Source organism: Urocampus carinirostris, chromosome 2 (genome assembly GCF_059441175.1).
Source record: "Urocampus carinirostris isolate Australia breed hairy pipefish chromosome 2, RoL_Ucar_1.0, whole genome shotgun sequence".
NCBI lineage: Eukaryota > Metazoa > Chordata > Actinopteri > Syngnathiformes > Syngnathidae > Urocampus > Urocampus carinirostris.
This window is the reverse complement of record NC_142350.1, coordinates 5,651,438-5,675,955: the sequence shown is the minus strand read 5'-3', so window position 1 is coordinate 5,675,955 and position 24,518 is coordinate 5,651,438. Positions and strand designations below refer to the sequence as shown.

The 24,518-nt window shown below is 39.7% G+C and overlaps 1 protein-coding gene across 3 annotated transcripts in view; it reads left to right on the top strand.

The window, feature by feature from the left end:
* The window catches only part of pleca (plectin a), a 109,841-nt gene that overhangs the window by 64,135 nt on the left and 21,188 nt on the right, over positions 1-24,518 (top strand). For all 3 annotated transcript variants that reach the window (XM_088328538.1, XM_088328537.1, XM_088328536.1), the window contains 21 exons: positions 2,283-2,372; positions 4,135-4,212; positions 4,277-4,369; positions 6,712-6,878; positions 8,492-8,607; positions 8,672-8,778; positions 9,508-9,627; positions 9,693-9,788; positions 12,878-13,005; positions 13,368-13,461; positions 16,425-16,579; positions 16,647-17,013; positions 18,546-18,623; positions 18,693-18,854; positions 19,352-19,456; positions 19,521-19,616; positions 19,679-19,804; positions 22,740-22,892; positions 22,962-23,116; positions 23,186-23,312; positions 24,311-24,494. In XM_088328538.1, coding sequence (XP_088184664.1) covers positions 2,283-2,372; positions 4,135-4,212; positions 4,277-4,369; positions 6,712-6,878; positions 8,492-8,607; positions 8,672-8,778; positions 9,508-9,627; positions 9,693-9,788; positions 12,878-13,005; positions 13,368-13,461; positions 16,425-16,579; positions 16,647-17,013; positions 18,546-18,623; positions 18,693-18,854; positions 19,352-19,456; positions 19,521-19,616; positions 19,679-19,804; positions 22,740-22,892; positions 22,962-23,116; positions 23,186-23,312; positions 24,311-24,494 — 2,797 coding nt within the window. The remainder of the gene's footprint in view (positions 1-2,282; positions 2,373-4,134; positions 4,213-4,276; positions 4,370-6,711; positions 6,879-8,491; positions 8,608-8,671; positions 8,779-9,507; positions 9,628-9,692; positions 9,789-12,877; positions 13,006-13,367; positions 13,462-16,424; positions 16,580-16,646; positions 17,014-18,545; positions 18,624-18,692; positions 18,855-19,351; positions 19,457-19,520; positions 19,617-19,678; positions 19,805-22,739; positions 22,893-22,961; positions 23,117-23,185; positions 23,313-24,310; positions 24,495-24,518) is intronic.

Below are 24,518 nucleotides of genomic sequence, written 5' to 3'. Positions count from 1 at the left end.
CAGAGCACAAACACCAAGCATGAAGTCAAAAGAACTTCAGGTCTGTAGACCTGCGAGACAGGATTGTCTTGAGGCACAAATCTGGGGAAGGATACAGAAAAAATTCTGCTGCTTTGAAGGTCCCAATGAGCACAGTGGCCTCCATTAATCGTAAATGGAAGACATTTGGAACCACCAGGACTCTTCCTAGAGCTGGCCGGCCTTCTAAACTGAGCGATCGGGGAAGAAGGGCCTTAGTCAGGGAGGTGACCAAGAACCCGATGGTCACTCTGTCAGAGCTCCAGCGTTCCTCTGTGGAGAGAGGAGAGCCTTCCAGAAGGACAACCATCTCTGCAGCAATCCACCAATCAGGCCTGTATGGTAGAGTGGCCAGACGAAAGCCACTCCTTAGTAAAAGGAACATGGAAGCCCGTCTGGAATTTGCCAAAAAGCACCTGAATGACTCTCAGACCATGAAAAACAAAATTCTCTGGTCTGATGAGACAAAGATTGAACTCTTTGGTGTGAATGCCAGGCGCCATGTTTGGAGGAAACCAGGCACCGCTCATCACCAGGCCAATACCATCCCTACAGTGAAGCATGGTGGTGGCAGCATCATGCTGTGGGGATGTTTTTCAGCAGCAGGAACTGGCAGACTAGTCAGGATAGAAGGAAAAATGAATGCAGCAATATATAGAGATATCCTGGATGAAAACCTGCTCCAGAGCGCTCTTGACCTCAGGCTGGGGCGAAGGTTGATTTTTCAGCAGGACAACGATCCAAAGCACACAGCCAAGATCTCAAAAGATTGGCTACAGAACCACTCCGTGAATGTCCTGGAGTGGCCCAGCCAGAGTCCAGACTTGAATCCGATCGAACATCTCTGGAGAGATCTGAAAATGGCTGTGCACAAACGTCTCCCATCCAACCTGATTGAGATTGAGACTTATTGCAAAGAAGAATGGGCAAAACTGCCTAAAGATAGGTGTGCTAAACTTGTGGGATCATATTCAAAAAGACTTGAGGCTGTATTTGCTGCCAAAGGTGGATCAACAAAGTATTAAGCAAAGGCTGTGAATACTTATGTAAATGTGATTTCTTAGTTTTCTACTTTTAATAAATTCAAAAAAATTAAAAAAAAAAAACTTTTTCACATTGTCATAATGGAGTATTTTGTGTAGAATTTTGAGATTAGAGATTCAATTAATACAATTTAGAATGAGGCTGTAACATAACAAAATGTGAAAAAAGTGAAGCGCTGTGAATACTTTCCGGATGCACTGTATAAACGTGACTTGACTAGCTGTCCTTAGGAGCCTTGCTGAAATGGATCATTTCTCATAGCATGATTGCTCTTTATTGTTTTTACATTTACTTTTTTTGTTTAGTTTTGTTTTTATTATTTCATACTTTTTTTTTATCAGCCCAACTGGATATTTGTTACCCTTGTTTCTCTTCATATCATATTTGGACATATGGCAGACTCAATAAAAATAATTTTGGAGCTATGTGTTTCAGGACATTAAATGCATAATTTCTTGTGGCATTATTGCTATTTTATAATTTTATATGTTTAATTGACTTTACTCATTTATGATTTTTTTTTGTCTCGCTAAAATATATCTTTGACATTTTTATCCATCTTTTTATTTATTATTTTATTTATTTTCCTGAGGAGTTCAGTGATCCGTGATAATTTCTTACAGCATCATTGTTCTGATTTTTGACTTTTGGTGTTAGATTTTTTTCATTTCAAATTTTTTTAGACCAACAAAAAATGATCTTTGACATCAATAGGTGTCTGTGGTAGCCTAGCTTTTTTTTCTTAAACGCGTAATTTTTCTCAGTGTGACCGACAGCAAGACAAACACATACAATAACAAAGAGAAGAAAAAAAAGAAAAAAATAGCAAAAACACACACAAACATTTTTGGACCATGGCCAACCCAAATGCCCAACGACCCAAACAAGTTAGGCACCTCGGCACCTAAGTTGGTCATGCTTTCGTCCCTCCAGATGAAACGGGACATAAGAAAGTGGCCATGTCACTCGGGTCAGGGTGACACAACACACTCTTCTGTTCAACTGCAGGGCCCGACAGCTTTCACTGGTTTACCCCTGCCGCATCATACAGGTGCCCTGCCCATCCCTTGGAACGCGTCCAAACATCCCACTATCCTTTTACAACACCTCTCCACTCCTTCCTATCACCAACAAGAGCTCTCGCTTCAATTATATTTAGACCTCTTTCCTGCAGTGCATTCATAACAAAGAAGTTAATCAAGTTAAATGTTTTTTTATAGGCTCAGCGCCACGTGAGCGACCTGTACGAAGACCTCCGCGATGGTCACAACCTCATCTCCCTGCTGGAGGTCCTCTCCGGAGAGACCGTGGTTAGTAACCCCCACTTTTAACGTTTGAAACCCCCTGCCCACCCTCGCTTTTTGTGCCGTTTTCGATTGTCCTTATACTCGTATGTGGCATGTGTTAATTCTCCTGTTGTACTAATTTTCTTTCTTTGGCCTCCATCTTCTTGATGTGTTTTTGTTGGGCTTTAACGACCTTACAATTCCTGCCCCTACCCCGCCCCCCATCCTTTTTGTGATGCTATGCTAGCCGAGGGAACGCGACCTAATGAGGAACATGCGCTTGGTGAGTGCTGCCTGCACGCTAGCTTTGGCATGGCATGAGTAGGGGCATTCGAGCATAACTACTGTCAAAAAGCAGAAATTATACCGAATCTGTTCCAATACATTTTTGATCATGAAAAGTCAAAATATTAATAATTACATTTGAATACATTTTACTGAACTCATTTTTGAATGATATCGTTACATTACAGGTACTTTTTAAAATGAAGTAAACCAAAATGGAAATAAAAGTAAAACAAAATATGTATTTTGTTGTTGTAACAAGAATGTATAGTTTTTTAAAATATGGTTTTCAAAATAAAATCGAAGTAAAATAGATATTTTATCATAATCAAATGTGTAGTTAATTATATCCATCCATCATATGGACCGCTTATCCTCAGTAGGGTCGCGGGGGGTGGTGGAGCCCATCCCAGCTATCTTCGGGCGGTGGGCAGGGAACACCCCGAACTGGTTGCCAGCCAGTCGCAGTACACACAGGGGCAGACAACTCCCTCGCTCAGTCACACTTAGGGACAATTTGGACCGGCCAATTAACCTGACATGCATGATTTGGAATGTGGGAGGAAACCTACACAAGTGCGGGGAGAACATGCAACTTCCACACAGGAGGTTTGATCTCACGACCTCAGAACTGTGCTGCACACGCGCTAACCACTGCGTCGCCGTGCTGCCCAAACTCCTTGACCCTGGGTGGGGTTGAACCACCAACCTCTAAGTTAAAAGCCAGATGCGCTTACCGATGGCGCCACTTAGACTTGCTAGTTAATTATATATATATATATATATATATATATATATATATATATATATATATATATATATACAGTAAATATATAAAGTATATATTTCTGTTTTTCTTTTTTTTATTAATCAAATAAATATTTCATTGTTTTAACGAAATTATGTTTAAAATAAATATTTCAGTGTCATAACATAATTTTTTAAAAATATATATATTTTTTGATAAAATAAAAATAATATATATTTTTTAATTGCTATAACAAAAGTTATTTTGTAATAATACATTTTTTAAGTCAAATGAAAACAAAATAAATATTTTATAGTTGTTAAATTAAAATAAAGTGATACAAAAATCTTAATTTTCATCAAAAACAAAACAAAAAAATAATTGTTGTATTCATAAAAATTCAAACCAGGTGTTTTATTTACTACAGTATCAATATTACATCAATATTGTTAAACACAATCTTTATTTTATCATCGAGCCTAAAGAAAATGTATTTAAGCCCATTAAAACACAAATTTTCTACATTTTCCTTAAAACATCAAATCATAAATAAAAATAATGATTTCTATCTTAAAGATGTGACATTATTCTTTTATTTTCTGGTTATATTTGTCAGTGAAAAAAAACACATTTGAAAAGAAAGGCCAGCTGCATGCACGTGCTATCCACTTCATCCGAATGTCTTAAAACCCAAACTCTTCCTTGTTGTTTTCATTTTCTAATATTCTTGTATCCATTGTTGTTCTTCTGCAGCCTCGGGAGAAGGGCCGCATGCGTTTCCACAAACTCCAGAACGTCCAGATCGCTTTGGACTTCCTCAAACACAGACAGGTCGGCCACCGGTTCTCGTAGTTGTGTCCGAATGCAAACACTGAATCGTTTTTTGTTTTTCCAGGTTAAATTGGTCAACATCCGAAATGACGACATCGCTGATGGAAACCCCAAGCTCACCCTGGGGCTCATATGGACCATCATCCTGCACTTCCAGGTAGGTATCGGTTGATAGCCTCTGTTTAAGGTGATAAGAACGTCAAAATTAAGCCGTTTTATGGTGCATAGTTTGAAAAATCCTCAGCTTCTTGAAGCAACTCGAAACATAATAGTGGCGTTAGGTCTCGTTTTCCCGAGTGACTCAGTACTTCTCCTCGTTTTTCCACGTGGGCGTGATTTCCTTTCACTGCGGTGGGAGCGACCAAGTTTTCAAGGCCAAAAAGGGACACATGGATATAAAACAAACGTCTTTAAGCAAAGGTCTTGTGAAAGCTGAGTGCAGACTTGTTGTCTGAATCACTATACTTGGGTCTCCCCATTTTTATTCCACTTTCATGCCAAAAAAGGGCTTAGTCAGTAAAGATTGGCCCTAGAAGAGAAACACAAGAAAAACAAGTGTTAAAAAAGGAAATATATTTCAATTGTACTTTGTCCTGTGTTAAGATTCACCTGTGAGATGTAACGGGAAGCAAAACAAATGCACCAGATTTTAGTATTAGTCTGATGGATTGTAAATATAAATGTTTTGAACAGCTCCTAGGTTTTTAAGGCCAAAAAGGACACATCAAAATAAAAAATGTCCCTAGTCAAGTTATATTTATTTGTATAGCCTCTGGGCGAGAGTCTTGTAGAAACTGGTTGTAGACATGTTTCCATTTAAGGAATGATGCACTATATCCAGGTTTCCCCTTTTCCCCCTCTTCTTAAAAAAAGGTTCCATTTCACGAAAGTCCACCTCAGAAGAAGAAGAAAGCAAAAGAGTATGTGTTCAACTCAGTCCTTGTGGGATGTAAAGAAACGCTCCACATCTTCCTATAAGTCTAATTCATTATAAATTAAACAAATTACAGATTTTCAAGGCCAAAAGTGACAAATTAAAATAAAAAAGAATGCCTCTGGATAGGTTTTGTTGAAAGCTGGGTGTAGATTTGTTGTATGAAACACCATGCTTATTGTTTCATTTTTTAATTTCACTTTCATGCAAAAAAAATCAATGAAAGTTGGCTTTATAAAAGAAAACTGATCAAACAATTAGCAATTTAAGGATTTCCTGCCATTGCACTTGGTTATGATGTTAACTCCACTATTGTGGGAAATGTTTTTCTATTATTAGGATGTACTATGAATGAACAGTTTTGAGGTTATAAAGGCCAAAATGAACACAAAAAAAAATTTCTAGGCAAAGGTCTCATTGTAAGCTGGGTGTAGACTTGGTGTCTGAATCACTTTCTGCTGGTTTTCACATTTTTTATTGCTGTTTTATGGAAAAGGGGTGCTAGTCAGTGAATTTGGGCTTCACAAGAAAATAAATAAATAAAGTAGTAGTAATATATGAGTTAAAAACGAGATTTTGCGCAATTGTACTCCGTTATTTGTTAAACTCAACCCTTTGGGACGTCATGGAGAGCAAAACAAGCGCCTCATGTTTTTCTATTACTGTATTCTAAAATATATTATTATTATTATTTAATTTGAACAGATTCCAGTTTTTCAAGGCCAAAAATGACAACCATCAATAAAATAATGTCTCTAGGCATAGGTCTCGTAAAAAAGCTGGGTGTAGGTCTGAATCTCTATACTCTGTTTACCCCATTTTTATTCAACTTTTCCTACAAAAAATTGCTACTTAGTGAAAGTTGGGTTTAGAATAGGAAAAACAAAACAAAAGACTGGTAAAACAGTTATTTAAAAAAGCAGATTTCCTGCCATTGTACTTGGTTATGTCTTACACTCCACCCTTGTGGGACGTCATGGGGAGCAAAACAAATGCCCAAGGATTTTCCATGGGTCCTTTATACCATAAGTTACGTTTTTAGGTTTTTAAGGCCAGAAAGAAAACATTTAAATGAAAAATTTCATAAAAAGCAGGTTACAGACCTTTCTTTCCATTCAATGTTTGAATCACTATACACGGGTTTCCCCCTTTTTCATTCTATTAGTGTAATGTATTATAAGGAGAAAAATTGACTACCCCTTGGAGACATTTTGAAAATATTACAACCATTCCTTAGACTTCAGGCATAAAAGCTGAGTGTAGATTTTTTTCCATTCAAGGCCTGAATAACTCCGCACTTGCAGAATGCCATGGCAAGCAAAACAAACACGCCTCGTTTGGGTTTCTATATCAGTGTAATGTCGTATATAAAAAGACTATGCACCCTTAGAGGCATTTGGAAGGAATACCTACATTCCTCTGCAGTTGACACATCAGCTTTAATAACAGTTTATGTATTGGGAGCTGGTTATGTGACTCATTCCTCACAAATGTTCTATCGTTTCCACTTCTTGTTTGTAAACAAACACTCACCCTCCAAAAATTGTGCGCACTCTGGTGGTCAGATCTCCGATATCCAAGTCAACGGCCAATCAGACGACATGACGGCCAAGGAGCGCTTGCTTTTGTGGTCCCAGCGGATGGTGGAGGGCTACCCAGGTCTGCGCTGCGACAATTTCACTGGAAACTGGAGGGACGGAAAGCTCTTTAATGCTATCATACACAAACACAGGTGAGAGTTTTTACAAGACGGATTAAAAAAAATAATAATGGACACCAATACTGGTGCCCCGTGTGAGGCTGGGCGACCTGGAAATAAATCAGTTTATTCTTTAGTTGCTACATATTTCTCACCCATGTGAGACAGGACAAGCATAATAATTGGTAAATGGTAAATGGACTGCATTTATTTAGCGCTGTTCAAATCACTGAAAAGTTCTCGAAACACTTTACGATGTACTTCACACTCACACATTCACGCGCACACTCACACACTGATAGCGGCGTCAGCCATGAAGGTGACTACTTGCTCGTCGGGGGCATTAGGGCTTCATTGTCTATAGTATAAATCCTAAACACTCATCCATTATTTTTTTCTAATCATTAATTGACCCCATTATTCGCTACATATTGTTGCCCCATGTGAGGCAAGAATAGCTTAATGGAAATATTAAACTTGTCTTTTTCCGTTAATTATTAAAAGATCATTGTCCCCAATATTCTCTACATATGTGTGCTCCATGGGGAAAGTCTAATAGAAAAGCCTATCCCTTCAGATTGATTGACCTAAATATTTACCAAAATTGGTGCCCCATGTGAGGCAGAAGACCCCTAATAAAAATATTTAACTCGACTCTTCAGATTATTTAATCAAATTTACACAACAATTCACTAAATGTTAGTGCCCCATGTGAGGCAGGACAAGCTTACTAGACATAATAAACTAGTCTCTTGGAATAAATCAATCAATCATCTATTCCAAACAATTAATTGACCCCAATATTCGCCACAGTGCTTTTCCTCACATGGTTTTTCTTTGCCCCACTATGGCTTTTAATTAGTGTGTTTAAGAGAAGGTGAGGTTTTTTTTAGTTTAGCTTTTTTGGATAATGTGCATTTCCTTTACTCAGAACTTTGCATTTTAACCAAATATCTATTTTTAAAAAATCCAATATACATTATTATCCTTAGAATCGGCTCCAAAAAACAGAATGTCCGCCTACCTGAATTCTGCTTCTTAATTTTTGTAGTCTGGTATGTGCAATGAGGAACCACAAAGGGTTTCCACCCCACCAAACAGCGACACTAGCTAGACTTCATAAGATTATGCAATGGCGCAGAGAATATTTTTGTAACCAAGCTTGTAGCTGCACGCTAGTCCACGATTCCGATTTGGGAATGTGAAACCTTTGTGGTATCATCGCTCATGTCCTTGCTCGTAGCGTGTTGGCAACGCTACTCCTTAAACTTCCTATTCAAGTTAGTTCTAGATAATTGCACTATTAACTAGTTCACTACTGATTAGTACTAGTATTTTGGCTCATTGCGTGCTGGCAGCACTGCTCCTTTGACATACCGTTAAATGGCATTTTTAACTAGTTTACTGCAGATAAGTGCTGGTGTCTTAGCTCGTACTGGCAGTGCCCATAAATTTAGTGCAAGCCGATATCATTATTAACTAGTTCACTGCCGATTAGCTTGTGTGATTGCTTGTAGTATTCTGCTCTTTGAATTTCCATTTAAGCTAGCACAAGCTAATATTACTATGAACTTGTTCCCGCCAATGACGCGTATACCTGTCCAAGATGTTTTTGGACTGAGATTATAGTCTGGATGTTTCTCCAGGCCCAACCTAATTGACATGAACAAAGTGGGCCGCCAGAGCAACCAGCAGAACCTGGAGCTGGCTTTCAGTGTGGCGGAGCGCGAGCTAGGAGTCACCAGACTCCTGGACCCCGAGGGTAAGGAAGGCGACAAATCACATGTCGGGTTTGAGATCAAAATGTGATCGTATTTAATTCATAGACGTGGACGTGCCGCATCCGGACGAAAAATCTATCATCACTTACGTTTCGTCGCTGTACGACGCCATGCCGAGGACACCTGATGTTCAGGATGGCATCAAGGCTAACGTGAGTATGCAGGGGAAGCAAGTTAAGCCTTTTACTAGTCCCGGATTTTTAGAGTAAGGGTTGGCGCTAGGGTTAGAGTTAAGTGGGTTAGTGATGTTACAATAAGAGGCACGTGTCGGTCCGCACAGGGTTTGGGTTAGGTTTAAGTTCAGGGTTGGGGTTCATGGGGAGTCTTGAGGTTGAGAATAAGGGCTTAGGGTAATATGGAGTAAAAGCAAGTAAGCTTTTATGAGGGCTTTAATTGTTAGGGTTAAGGTCAGAGCCAAGGTAAGAGTTGGGCTTAGGTTAAAAGTAGGGTTAGTGTCGAACCTTGGTAGGGTTGTAAGTAGGTGTGGCTAATGTTGTAATTAGGTGGGGCTAGAGTTGGAAGTAGGTAGGGCTGGGGACGATGCCTGGGCAAAGGTCAGAGCCAAGGCTGGGGTCGGAGTGGGTTAGGCTCAGGGCCTGGGTTAAGGTTTAGAAGTTGGGCTGGGGTCATGGCTAAGATTAGGGTCAGAGCTAGGTTTAGTGTCAAAGCTAGTGTTAGTTTTGGAGCTAGGGTTAGGGCGGATTAAGGTATAGGGTGATGTTACCACGATTTATCTTTAAAAACCTATATAACTTTGGGTGTGAATTAGCTAGAGACTTGAAACTTTGTCTTGTTGTCCGTCTCATTGTACCTTCCATCTATTAAAGTTTTCTGTGGGCAATCATTTTCAGTTCTCAATTAACAAAGTGACTATATTGTAGGAACTTGAGCTACGCTGGCAGGAGTACTACGAGCTGGTCACCATGTTGCTGCAGTGGATCCGACACCACGTCCTGGTTTTTGAGGAGCGCAAGTTCCCCACCAGCTACGAGGAGATCGAGGTAGTGGAGCGCCATTTTAGTTTTAACAGACTGTAAAAGGTTATTGAGGACTTTTGGGGGTTTAGGTTCTCTGGCGTCAATTCCTCAAGTTCAAGGAGACCGAACTTCCCGCCAAGGAGGCTGACAAGAACAGATCCAAACACATCTTTAGGTCCTTTGAGGTGAGGCCAAAAAGGGAAATGGGGACTCGGAGTGGACATTAAGTGTAAACTCTTTTTTATTTGCAATTTTTTTTTAACCTTGTGAAAATCTATCTCAAAAACAAAGTTAATTAGTATAGACACTAGCCTGTCATATATAACAATTATGACAAATCTTATAAATATTTTCTTTTTCTTTTTTTTTAATTTATTATTAAATGTTTTAAATAAAAAATGAGTACAATATATATGTAGAAATGATATAATACATACAGTGCATCCGGAAAGTATTCACAGCACTTCACTTTTTCCACATTTTGTTATGTTACAGACTCATTCCAAATTGTATTAATTTAATCTCTTATCTCAAAATTCTACACAAAATACTCCATCATGACAATGTGAAAAAGTGTTTTTTTTACTTATTTGAATTTATTAAAAATAGAAAACTAAGAAATCACATTTACATAAGTATTCACAGCCTTTGCCACGAAGCTCAAAATTGAGCTCAGGTGCATCTTTTTTCCACTGATCATCCTTGAGATCTTTCTACAGCTTAATTGGAGTCCACCTGCAGTAAATTCAGTTGATTGGACATGATTTGAAAAGGCACACACCTGTCTATATAAGGTCCCACAGTTGAGTGTGCATGTCAGAGCACAAACACCAAGCATGAAGTCAAAAGAACTGTCTCTAGACCTGCGAGACAGGATTGTCTTGAGGCACAAATCTGGGGAAGGATACAGAAAAATTTCTGCTGCTTTGAAGGTCCCAATGAGCACAGTGCCCTCCATTATTCGTAAATGGAAGACATTTGGAACCACCAGGATTCTTCCTAGAGCTGGCCGGCCTTCTAAACTGAGCGATCGGGGAAGAAGGGCCTTAGTCAGGGAGGTGACCAAGAACCCGATGGTCACTCTTGTCAGAGCTCCAGCGTTCCTCTGTGGAGAGAGGAGAGCCTTCCAGAAGGAAAACCATCACTGCAGCAATCCACCAATCAGGCCTGTATGGTAGAGTGGCCAGACGAAAGCCACTCCTTAGTAAAAGGAACATGGAAGCCCGTCTGGAATTTGCCAAAAAGCACCTGAATGACTCTCAGACCATGAGAAACAAAATTCTCTAGTCTGATGAGACAAAGATTGAACTCTTTGGTGTGAATGCCAGGCGCCATGTTTGGAGGAAACAAGGCACCGCTCATCACCAGGCCAATACCATCCCTACAGTGAAGCATGGTGGTGGCCGCATCATGCTGTGGGGATGTTTTTCAGCAGCAGGAACTGGCAGACTAGTCAGGATAGAAGGAAAAATGAATGCAGCAATATATAGAGATATCCTGGATGAAAACCTGCTCCAGAGCGCTCTTGACCTCAGGCTGGGGCGAAGGTTGATTTTTCAGCAGGACAACGACCCAAAGCACACAGCCAAGATCTCAAAAGATTGGCTTCAGAACCACTCCGTGAATGTCCTGGAGTGGCCCAGCCAGAGTCCAGACTTGAATCCGATCGAACATCTCTGGAGAGATCTAAAAATGGCTGTGCACAAACGTCTCCCATCCAACCTAATTGAGCTTGAGACTTATTGCAAAGAAGAATGGGCAAAACTGCCTAAAGATAGGTGTGCTAAACTTGTGGGATCATATTCAAAAAGACTTGAGGCTGTATTTGCTGCCAAAGGTGGATCAACAAAGTATTAAGCATAGGCTGTGAATACTTATGTAAATGTGATTTCTTGGTTTTCTATTTTTAATAAATTCAAAAATAGTAAAAAAAACAAAACTTTTTCACATTGTCATAATGTAGTATTTTGTGTAAAATTTCGAGATAAGAGATTAAATTAATAGAATTTGGAATGAGGCTGTAACATAACAAAATGTGGAAAAAGTGAAGCGCTGTGAATACTTTCCGGATGCACTGTACATGATTGTTTTCAAATTAAATATAATAAGTAATAATATTGATATGAATATGTGTTTTATTCTTTAAATAAAATAAATTAATACAAATACATAAATAATGCTAATATATATTAACTTATATTAAATATTAAATATGATTAAATAATAATTCATGTTATATTAGAGTTAAGAAATAAAATATAATAAATACAATAACAAACTTAGATTTAATAAATCATATGAAATATTTGAATCATATATTAATAATAATGATATATACAAATCATATAAAACATAACAAATAAATATAATAAAATGAAAACGGTACATTTATAATTTATTAAATTTTTAATAATTCTTGTAATAAATTATAATCAACCCTACAAATAAATAATTATGAATGTGAAATATAATAAGTAAACATAATAAATGTAACAAAAGTACAGTAGTAAAAGTCTAAAAGATAATAGATATAATAATTAAATACATACATTTTTTTTTAGTAAATAAATCATAATATAGAATACATAGATATATTGAATGAATATGACAAAGTGAATTAAAAGTAAAATTCACAAAAAATAGAAATGAAATAATTTCTACTACTTTTATACACAATACATACAAGGGATACATGTTATAAATAAATATATACTATCATACAATTTTATATTAAATACAAGATGCACACATATTATTAATAATATAAAATACAGTAAATATAAAATCTCATTAATGTCCATAACAAAAATATAAAATGTGATAAACACTACAACAAATATATGAATAATAAATGAATATAATAATACAAAAAAAGTTCAGAAAATACATGATTATTCAAATTCAAAAAATGAAATAACATAAGATTTTAAAATACCTAACCAATCTGATGTGTTATATAAATTCTAATAAAATATAGAAATGAAATAAATACATCTATTATGATATTATGATTTTTATTAATATATAGTAATGCTTCTATTTTTTAACTAAAATATTAGATCCAAAGCTAATATTATGACACATAAAACAATATACATACATATATATATATATATATATATATATATATATATATATATATATATATATAATTGATAACAATATAAGATATAAAAGAATAATAGTAAGTATAGGCTGTTGGGAAGAGTGAATAGTATATAAATAATAATAAAAGTTTGGAAGGAATTAGAAAATAAATGTTCTTTTCTTTTAGGGCGCGGTGCAGGCCGGTCACGTAAAAGTGCCGCCGGGGTACCACCCGCTAGATGTGGAAAAGGAATGGGGACGCCTGCACATGGCCATCCTGGAGAGAGAGCGCCTCCTCAGGACCGAGTTCGAGAGGCGAGTGCCATAGAAACTAAACTCAGAAATATATAAACACTCATTTCATGCGAATAAAGAAAGTCATGAGACGCGTGGCACATTGAGTCATCTCCACTTTCAAAAATAAAAAAGGAGGCACATGATTGCTGCAGGATCCGACGAAACCATGCACACAAATAATCACATGTAGCGCAAACGCTCCACTTTCTCATTCCGACTCGTCGCCTCAGAGAGTTCGTTCTCGGTTTCCATCATGGCTTTCCTGCATCAGGGCTACGATTTAAAGTTTTTATCTCGGAACAGGACAGAGTGAGACCATGTTTTTGGCGTCTTTGCGTGACCTTGAATTTGACATTGCTTTTATTATTCTTGTCATGCAGGTTGGAGCAACTTCAGAGGATTGTCAGCAAGGTGCAGATGGAGTCGGGCGTGTGCGAGGAGCAGCTCAACCAGGTGGAGGCGCTATTGCAGACGGTGAGAACATGACAAGCAGGGGGAAATAGTGTGCAATCCTATTCAAATAAGTAGACAAAATTTCAAGATTGGAAAAAATATCCGTAAAAATAGCTTTAGAAAATACATAAATAAGTTAAATGTAATTAATAATACTAATACCTAAATAACATAATTATTTATGATAATGATATAAAACAAATTTTATACACACATATATATATATATATATATATATATATCTATATATCATGTCATGTCATTAGTTGTACCGCTTATCCTTATTAGGGTCGCGGGGGGGCTGGAGCCCATCCCAGCCATCTCCGGGCAGTGGGCAGGGGACACCCTGAACTGGTTGCCAGCCAATCGCAGGGCACACGGGGACAGACAACTCACTCGCTCAGTCACACTTAGGGACAATTTGGACCGGCCAATTCGCCTGAAATGCATGTCTTTGGAATGTGGGAGGAAACCGGAGTGCCCGGAGGAAACCCACGCAAGCACGGGGAGAACATACAAACTCCGCACAGTAAGGCCGGTAGCTGGATTTTAACCCACGCAGGAGGTTCCCACGACCTCAGAACTGTGCCGCACACGCGCTAACCACTGCGCCGAAATTCTGTATATTCATCTAAGAATATGAATTTATTTGTGTATTCCGTATTTTATTATTTTTATCAATTTGACGTTTTTGTATGTATTTTTCAATTCTTAACTAAATGCATTTTATATCAATTTATTTCGTATTTTATCACGTGTTTCTACTTATTTATTTTAAATTTTATTTTGATTTATTTAATTTATTACCCTTTTTGTATTTGTGTTGTTAATTTGTTTCATCTCTTTGTTTAATAATTTACAAAAGTTATTTATTTACTTGTATATATTTTTTATGCTTTTGTTTGTGTATTTTATGAATATTTAATATTATATTAGGTTTTTACTCATTTATTTTTTTTATTTTTATATAATTTATTTTAAATTATTATTTTTTATATTTGATTTTGGTATATTACTATCTATTTCATGTTTATTAATATTGGTTATTTGTTGTATTTTTAATTTTTTTATATTTTTACTATGATTTCTTATTTATTTACTATTTTTTATTTACTTCTGTATATTATACATTTCATATTTTATTAAATATTTTTATTTACTCATATATTTCTTGTATATTTTATTTATCTTTTATTTATTCCTTTTTTATATATTTATATATTATGTAATTTATATTTATTTTTGCATAAATATGTATCCGTTTATTTCATACGCTTTTCTGTATACCGTATTTTCCGCACTATAAGGCGCACCTAAAAGTCTTGTTTTTTTTCAAAAGCTGACCATGCGCCTTATAACACAGTGCGCCTTATATATGGCTCAATATTAAATTCGCAAGGTCTCGCAACTACGAGAAACAGCCGCCGACTCCATTTTTCGCGCTGTGCATACTGGGAAATATTAAACGATTGGTAGTTGCCGGGGCTCGTGTTGTATTTGTTTACTAAGTGGCAAAATGGCTACCCCATTAAACTGCTTAATTCATATTCAACAAATACAGTATTTGTCTGAATCCAGGGTTATGACTGGTGAAGATGTAAAGCACAATTTACCTTAAACAAACGCAGAATTATTCAGAATGTCACGTTTGAGAGAGAGAGAGAGAGAGCGAGAGAGAGAGAGAGAGAGAGAGAGCGAGATTCTCTTCCATACGTGCATTTGTATAAGAAAATGGCTCCTGTTAAGAGACACGCGTACAACGCCGAGTTTAAACTCAAAGCGATCAGTCACGCAGCACAACACGGCAATAGAGCGGCAGCGAGAGAGTTAAACTTAAATGAATCGATGGTACGGAAGTGGAGAAAGGATGAAGATAAGCTCCGCCAAGTAAGGAAAACTCAACAAAGTTTCCGTGGCAATAAAGCAAGATGGCCAGAGTTAGAGGAGACACTTGAACAGTGGGTTGTTCAACAAAGAGCGGCAAGCAGAAGTGTCAGTACGATAACTATACGTATGAAGGCAACAGCGCTGGCACAAAAACACCGGACGTGTTGGATGGCCCATTCACTGAGATATGGTCAATTCGAACACAGCAGAAGAAAAATTCGAGGGATTCGTCGATGAGGAGCTTATAGAGTGATCTTTGTTTTTCTTTTGTGTGTTTACGTTTTACATTTTACAGTTATTATGTTATTGCTTTGCACTCGTTGTTTTTGCACATTACGAGTGTCACTTTATTGAGATTGCACTAACGTTTCATTTAAAATAACAGTATCAGACGTTTTTTTCTTTGCGTGTTGACTAAATGGACAAAAAATAAAATGATATGTCGATGTTGTTCAAAGATGTGTCACGAAAATGCTTTACCTCAGAGAAAATAATAAAACGGCTGTTTATTTATTTTGGGAGTGAATGGAGTTGTGGAAAGCTTGTTTGTTAATAAAGTTTAACCTTTTTGAATATTTTGTTGACATTCCCTTGAGCGTGGCAACATCTAGAGGTTGCATAAAGTAACTACATTCTCTACTGTAGTCAAGTCGTCACATTTATTTACCGTAAATAGCCCTTAATCCCAAAAATGTCTCGAAGGACTGCACAGGATTACAATTACAAAATTGCACAATTACCTGATCTTAAACCAGCATGCACTTATAGCGCCTTATAATGGGGTGCGTCTTATGTATGGCATACGTTTTAAAATATATCATTCATTGAAGGTGCGCCTTATAACATGGTGCGCCATATAGTGCGGAAAATACGGTATCTTTTTTATTTTTTTAATTTATGAGCTAATTCAATTTATTTTTATCCTATATTTGTATGTATTCATTTTATATGTTTCTATATTTAGTTTATATATTATTTTGTGTACTTTATTATTTATAAAATCTATTATTTATTTTATTTGTATTTATGAACATTTATATTTATATATTTAATATTTGGTTATATATTTGTAATCTTTATTTTTACCTATTTTGCAGGACGTCAGGCTTATGAACACCGGCAAGCCAGCCCAGCACACGGCGGAGGGGGAGGCCGACCTGGAAAAAGCCGAGGGCATGATCCGCTTCCTCTTTAACGACGTGCAGACCCTCAAAGATGGGCGCCACCTTCAGGCCGAGCAGATGTACCGCAGGTATTTCTTCACCTTATATTGTTAGTCTCCTAGCATAGCCGCAGAACGATCGAACCAATTCTTTCAGAGTTTACCGCCTGCACGAGCGCCTGGTCAACCTTCGCAGCGAGTACAACCTGCGCCTCAAGTCGGGCGTCGCCTTGAACCAGGTCCCCGTGACCCAGGTCCCCATGAACCAAGTCTCAATGAGCCAGGTCCACACCACTCAGATACTGCAGCAGTCTCAAGTCCGGCAGCGTCCGGAACTGGATGAGGTGACCCTGCGCTATGTGCAAGACCTTCTGGGCTGGGTGGAGGAAAACCAACGTCGCGTGGACCAGGGCGAGTGGGGGGCTGACCTGCCGGCGGTGGAGTCGCACCTGGGGAGCCACCGGGGTCTGCACCTGTCCGTGGAGGAGTTCCGGTCCAAGGTGGAGCGGGCCAAAGCGGATGAGGTTTGGGTTTTGATGCTCCTACTTCCTTTACACCTCTTGGGGAAACTCCAGGTCCGTCTGTAGTGTGCTTTAATTGTCACATTCGAAAGTCAGTGGACTTGGCTGGCTGTTTGCGATAATCGGTGTGTGGTAAAATAAATAATCTTGTATAACGTGTACTTATAGTCGTTAAGTTACACAATTTATTCATATTTGAAGTATTTATAGTAATTTAGGCACACGTTTTAGTCATATTTTGGATATTTGTTTTTTTAGTTACATGTTTTTAGAGTTGGAGTATTTATAGTTGTTTCAGTACACATGTTATGATTTATTTGGGTATTTATGGTTGTTTAGGTATGATTTTATGCATATTTTGTTTTTTGGGTACACATTTTAGTCCTATTTGGGGCATATGTACACATTTGATTTATATATATTATATATATTTTTTTATGGTTGTTTAGGTAAAGACAGCATTTGAAAGTACAGTAAGTGGACTTGGCTGGTCTCTGGTTAAAATAATTCAGCTTGGAAAACATGAGTGTGCTTTCAACGGGACATTTGGTCCTGATCCATTATCCCCAGTTGACTTTAGCTGAGAATGGGGCCAAGAGAGTAAACTTGTGTCATTAGTGGCAGCCTTTTTTACCCACACAATCCCTTATCTCCAGTCGCATATAGTTGCAAGCGGGGGCCGCACTTTTGTTGAGAATGGCAGGTTTGTTTTTTTTGCCATGCTGGCCACCAAAATGTTAACAGGGGCAAGATCTGTTATCTCCCGGCCAGTTATTATTGAGAGCGGGGGCAGAGAGAGTAAATTTGTGTCCTGTATGACAACTCTTTTTGGCCTTTCTTTCCACCAAAAAGCAAACTGCACTTGTTTGGCTGCAATCCATTCATTATCACTGATTGCATATTACTGCGAGAAGGAGACAAGTAGAGAGCACAGTAGGGGTCGTGATCCATTATCCCCAATCGAGAGTAAATTTATGTCATGCGCTGCAGCTCTTTTTAAAAATGAATTCTGCCTAAAAAAATGCACAGTAGTCGCTGTGATTCATTATCCCCAATTGCCTAATGTTAATGGCGGGGGCCGAGAGCACAAGTTTGTGTCCTGAGGGCTCTTTTTTCCCGTTCTTTCTAAATTAACTCTACTCGTGCACCTGCAATCCTTTATCCACAGTCCCTTATTGCTGCATGTAGGGCAGAGCATACTTTTGTCTGGTTTAGCGGCTTTTTTTTGTTACTGTTTTTGTATTTCCGCCTGAAATGAAATGCAGTCGTGGGCTTTCGATCCATTATTCCGGATCGCAAATTGCTGCGAGCGGGGACTGGAAGAAGTGTAATTTTTTAAGTCGAATTTGACGAATTATTGTTGTATTGAATACATATTTAGCTGGGATGGGCTCCAGCACCCCCGCGACCCTACTGAGCATAAGCGGTGCAGATAATGGACGGATGAATACATATTTATTTATACCTTTATTACTGATTCATACTATGTTTTTCAACTGATTTTGTGTAGAAAACCTTTAAATGTTCCTCTCCAGAGCCAGATCTCTCCTGTGAGTAAGGCGGCCTACAGGGATTACCTCAGCAAACTGGACCAGCAGTACTCCAAGCTGCAGGTGAGTCCCTTCACCCATTCATATTCTCTGACCTTTTTACATTTTTTAAAAACAATTTTGGGCACTCAGAACTCGTCTAAAACTCGACTGCGCCACCTAGAGCAGCTTCAAGCTTTTGTCGTTGCCGCCACCAAGGAGCTGATTTGGCTCAACGAAAAGGAGGAAGAGGAGGTCAATTACGACTGGAGCGAGCGCAACACCAACATGTCGGCTAAGAAGGACAACTACTCGGTACAAGCCTCGTTAGCATGGTTAACATGTTTTTGTTTGTTCTTTTAGCGTTGCTGCAGGCTTTGACACCAAAGGCTAAAAAATACAGTACAAAGAAACTCAGTACTGTATTGCCGATTAGTTACAACCATACAACTTAGCAAGGGTAACAATTTGTGTGCCTTCTTCATAATTGTAGATCATTTCAAGCTTCTTTTTCATGATAAGCCTGTTTTTACTTAAGTTTTCAGACCAAAAGGGAACCAATCCAGAGCAAAAATACATACATTGTTGTATCACAGATTAGATACAGCCAAAAACCTTAGCTAAGGTAACGATTTATGTGCCTTTTTTCTATTTGTTGGTTATTGCAAGCTTCGTTTCCACCGTTATCAATTTTCTGACTCTCCCTTTAGCACCACTTCAAGCCTTGAATCCAAAAGCGAACAACTATAGCACAAAAAATACAGTACCGTATCACTAAATCACAAGGCCTTTCTCTTTATTTCGTCTTTCAGGGTCTGATGCGAGAGCTAGAGCTTCGAGAGAAGAAGATGGGTGCCGTCCAGGTAACTGGAGACAAACTTTTGAGAGACGGACACCCGGGGAGGAAAACCATCGAGGTAGGTCTCCCAGCCTCATAAAAAACGTCCAGCCCCCTTTTCACACTCTTTTGTCCCTTTGCAGTCCTTCACCACCGCCCTGCAAACTCAGTGGAGTTGGATGCTTCAGCTTTGCTGCTGCATTGAAAGCCACCTGAAGGAGAACACTGCCTACTTCCAGGTCGGCCATTTTGTCTCTAACATCTTCTTAAAAGTGGGTTTATTGACTTTATGTCACTGCAGTTCTTTGCTGATGTCAAAGAGGCCGAAGACAAACTAAAGAAGATGAAAGACGCCATGGAGAGGAAGTACTCGTGTGACAGATCCGTCACCGTCACCAGACTGGAGGACCTTCTGCAGGATGCTACGGTGGGTGTTGGCTTCTATACTAAGGGGCCGGTCACACAGCCGTTTGCGGCTGAATCACGGCTAAAATTTTGCGGGTTTTTTTTTGCCCGTGGTTGCCCGGGATGGAAAATGCGCAAAATTGGCCAATCCGCTGTTCATCGGTGGTATGCCCGCAAGACAGACGCCGGCGACTGTTCCGCTTCCTCATCGCGTCATTTCTGCATCATTTTCTCGTGTGGACCACGGGTATAAAAGCTCCCGAGCCGGTGTTGTGCCCAAATCCGACTCCTACGCAACACCCACACCGCCCCACCCCCTCGCGTGACTTTTTCATCCACGTTAACAAACGCATTTTGTAGAATACGATCGCACTTTATTGTTTAAATAAACGCGTTATATAGACTAGGATCTCCCAATTGTTATGATTAGCTCGCTTTATTGTTTTAATAAGCGTTTTATATAGAATACGATCGCTTTAGTTGGAAGCGCAGCAGAATGCGCGTTCACGCGAGGGAGGTAGGATTTACCGTTCGATTACGTTCACAACAAAACAAAGACGGAATGGTTTAAGTTGTATTACATTTCCAACAAATGCAAGACGAAGTGGTTTTGGTTATATGTTCGCCATTACATTCCCTAAAAGTGAGATAAAACGAGGTAAACGTGGTTGTAGTAGCGAGGGGATGCAAATATCGGCACCGGGCTGTAGGAATCATAACCGCACAAGACACAGTCCCGTGAAGATCAAGATTTCAAGCTATTACATCATTTTTATTTTATTATCTTGATAAGAAATGTCAAGAAATACAAATGGATTAAGACGAGGTCACTACGCTGACGGGGGGGGGGGGTTGGAGTTTAAGTGTTATTGGTCAATCTTCTTTATTCATTATCCATTATCAATCAGTTCATAATACGCTACAAAGCTTAGGAGCCAGGACTCTTACTCTCAGCCAAAAGGCCAAGCTAAGGTCCAAGCATTAAAGCCTTGCTACGACCATTGCGAATGCACCGAAAGATTTATTCGAAATGAAGAGAAACTACGCTGACGGGGATCCATGTTCACCCCCTTGACGTCACGAGCACAACTGACGTGTGCTCGGCATTCGCGCTGTTGATACGCGGAGAAAGGCGTTTGACTGTCACACGCGTAACACGCTAATTTCACGTAATAACACTGCGATACAGGCGCAGAACACGCTATTACCATGCTCCACCCACGATTACCCGCTGAAATTTCCCGTCCTACCCATGTGTAAGCACGCCCTGGCCGCGGCCAGAGCACGTCGTTCCGCGTCATTTCCGCGTCATTTCCTCGTGTTGACCACGTGTGCGGCACGCGGTTTAACACGTGCTCAAACTTTTGAGCAGCTCAAAAGTTTTGAGCGCGGCCAACCACGTGAAAATTTCCGACCGCGAGTGAAGCACTGCTCTATCTCGTCTATATGGCGGTCTCAAAACGTCCAACAGCGCCCAACAGCATCTGCTTCACGGCCAGAAATTTCTGGTTCAGCCTCAATACACTCGTGAAAGGCTGTGTACCCGCGCTCTGAAGAATTGAGCATTTTCCGACCTCGTGTTAAGCACCGCTGTATCTCGTCTTAATGGCGAACTCAATGCGTCCAATAGCGTCCGCCTCAAAGGCAGAAATTTCTGGCCGTGATTCAGCCGCAAATGTCTGTGTGACCGGCCCCTTAGAAGACAAAATGAACATTTTATCTTTTTTATATCTGTACATTCAAGGAAACTGTGCGGGTCAGATGTATCGACATTTCGTTCTGTATACACATGTACTAGAATGACAATAAAGTATTTTTCAATCTGAATCTAAATCTGAATCTGAACACAAGGGAGTTTAATACAAGCATATGCACCCAATGGCCCACGGCCATGCTGTGTCCTCATGCTCTGCCCTCATCCGATCTCTTCTTCCAGTTCAGTCAACCAACGCAAACCGATTGTTTTAGAGAGAAACCGCATCTCATTTTATCTTGATTTAGTGCCTTGTTTTGCCAATATTTATGGGTCCCAAGAAAGTATGTTTTGAGGAAAAGTGGAAAACAGTTACGACAACAAAAAAGTAGTTGTAGTAGTGTATACACTTCCTTGAGAGTTTTTGCACTAATTCGCGGTTGCGCTACAACATCTAGTGGTCAAAAAATACAAACAGTATTTATTAATCTTTCTGGCAATGTCCCTCAGATTAGGTAGAGAGGAGCCTGTGATTTTGTGGCCTGTATTGATGACAATATGCCAGATCCTCGTGTCTCCTGCCATGCACTCATGGTGATAGCCTACAATATAATCCAGACTGGGCAGAAGCACCTCATTATTTTCTTGGCTACAGTATTTTCCACTGTCTGCTGCTGTGCATTAGCCTTGATCGGCATTACTCTCCATACTAGGTAAAGAGTAGTCCTTGTTTTTCTGGTCTGTGTTAATGACCCTCTATAAGGTTCCCCTGTCTGGTGCCGTGCACTAGGCTATCCCGGCATTATAGACTGGTCAGAGAGTAGCCCATGATTTTTTGGGCTGTGTTGTTTTCTGTCTCCTCCCTTTAGTTGGAGGTAGATGGCTATCTCCTTCAAACTGGGCAAAAGCAGCCCATGATTTTTTTGTGGCCATGTTTATTACAGCCTGTAAGGTTCTCCTGTCCGATGCCATGCATTAGCGTTAACTGGTATTGTCTTCCAGCCTGGGCTGATATCAACTCATGATTTTCTGTCCTATGTTGATGAACCTCTGCAAAAATGGTCTACACAAAATTACACTTTGATGAATAAAGCTTAGTATAAGATAATAAAGAGAGAAAATAACTTGCATATGTGATCACTGCAGTAGCCTTAACCAGCAATGTCCTTCACACAAGGCAGTAGCCCATGATTTTCTGGGCTGTGTTAAGGACTTTCTCTTCTTAGCATTCCTGATGATTCTGATTTTGAGTTCTCCGGTTCAGGATGAGAAAGAACAGCTAGCCGAGTTCCAAACTCACCTGGAAGGTCTGAAGCGGCGGGCCAAGAACGTGGTCCAGCTGAAGCCTCGGAACCCAGCCACTGCCATCAAGAGCAAGCTCCCCATCCAGGCGGTTTGCGACTTCAAGCAAATGGAGGTCAATAAAGTTGAACTATAACCTACTGGTCAGTAGATGGCGCCAATGACTCACTTTGTCCCGGTACAGATCACGGTCCACCGTGGAGACGAATGCGCCCTCCTCAACAACTCTCAACCGTATAAGTGGCGGGTGCTCAACCGGCAAGGCAACGAGGCCACGGTGCCGTCCATCTGCTTCCTTGTGCCGCCTACCAACAAGGATGCCGTCAACGCCGTGGCTGGGTGAGAACTGTCTCCATGGCAACGTTTCGGGTCTTAGAACCACTGACTCGTGTTTTTTTTTTTTCTCAGTCTGGATGGGAATCTGCAGAAGTTGCAGACAGTGTGGCAGGTTTTGTTCGTGGACCTGAGGAGCCTCCTGTCTTGGCAGTACCTCATGAGGGACATCCATATAATCAAGACCTGGAACATCTCCATGGTAACACAAACATTCCTATCAGAACTGAACATTATCGTCTTTACTGTAATCCCTTGCTACTTCACATTTCTTTCTTCTCGACCTCAGTTGAAAAAATATTCCACAATACATTATCCCTCATTGCATTATGCTGCAAGTGGAGGCCTTCAGCGCATTTTGTTGCTGTTTTTGCTGTTTTGTCCACGAAAAAGTGAACCACCGTGATCCATTATCTCCAATAATATATTGCTGACAGTGGGGACCAGCAGAGTGTACTTTTATCAGGCCTAGTGGCTCTTTTTTGCCTTTATGTTCACCAAGTTATGTGCACATGTGCGTCCACGATCCCATATTGCTGTGGACGGGGAACCGCAGAGGGCGCTTTTGTAGGAAAGCATAAGAATTCCACCCTGCCTGAAATGAAACACACAGTTGTGGTGTAATCCGTTATCCCCAGTCGACTGGAGATAATAAAAGCAGGGGCTGACAGAGTGTTTTTTTTTTACTTTGGGCCGCCATAGGGTTCCATTTTCCCCTGCCTAAATTCAATTGCAGTGTTTTGCATCCATTATTCACAGCCAACTATTACTGATTGCGGGGGCCAAGAGATCAAATTTGATTTATGCGTGGCGGCTAATTTTTAGTTTATTTTTGCCTAGAATGAACAGTACTCTTGCCGTCATGATCCATTACCTGCAGTCGATGATTGCTGAAGGCAGGGTCCAGCAGAGTCCTTGTTGTATTGTTTAGGCCGCGGAAGGGTTGTATTGTGACCCCGCCTAAAATTAACTGCAGTATTTTGACCACGATCCATTATCCCCTGTTGACTTACTTGTGTGTTTTCGCAAATTGCTTCTCGTTCCAATAACTGCAATAAACGGGGGATTACAGAATTTTCATTGATAAAAACGTGTGTACATTGTTCTCATCTTTGCTGCGGTAGCAAGATTTGGCAATGTCCTCCAGACTGGGCAGGTTCTTGTGTGGTATTTGAGTCTCACAGTCTTCCTCCCTTCCAGTTCAAGACGTTAACTGTGGAGGAGTACCGGCTGGCCCTGAGGAACCTGGAGCAACACTACCAGGACTTCCTGAGGGACAGCCAGGATTCGCAGACTTTTGGAGCTGAGGACCGCATGCAGGTTGAGTCCAGCTACAACAAGGCTAACCAGCACTACAACACACTGGTCACCACCGCTGAACAAGGTGATTTTTTCTTTATTTTCGATT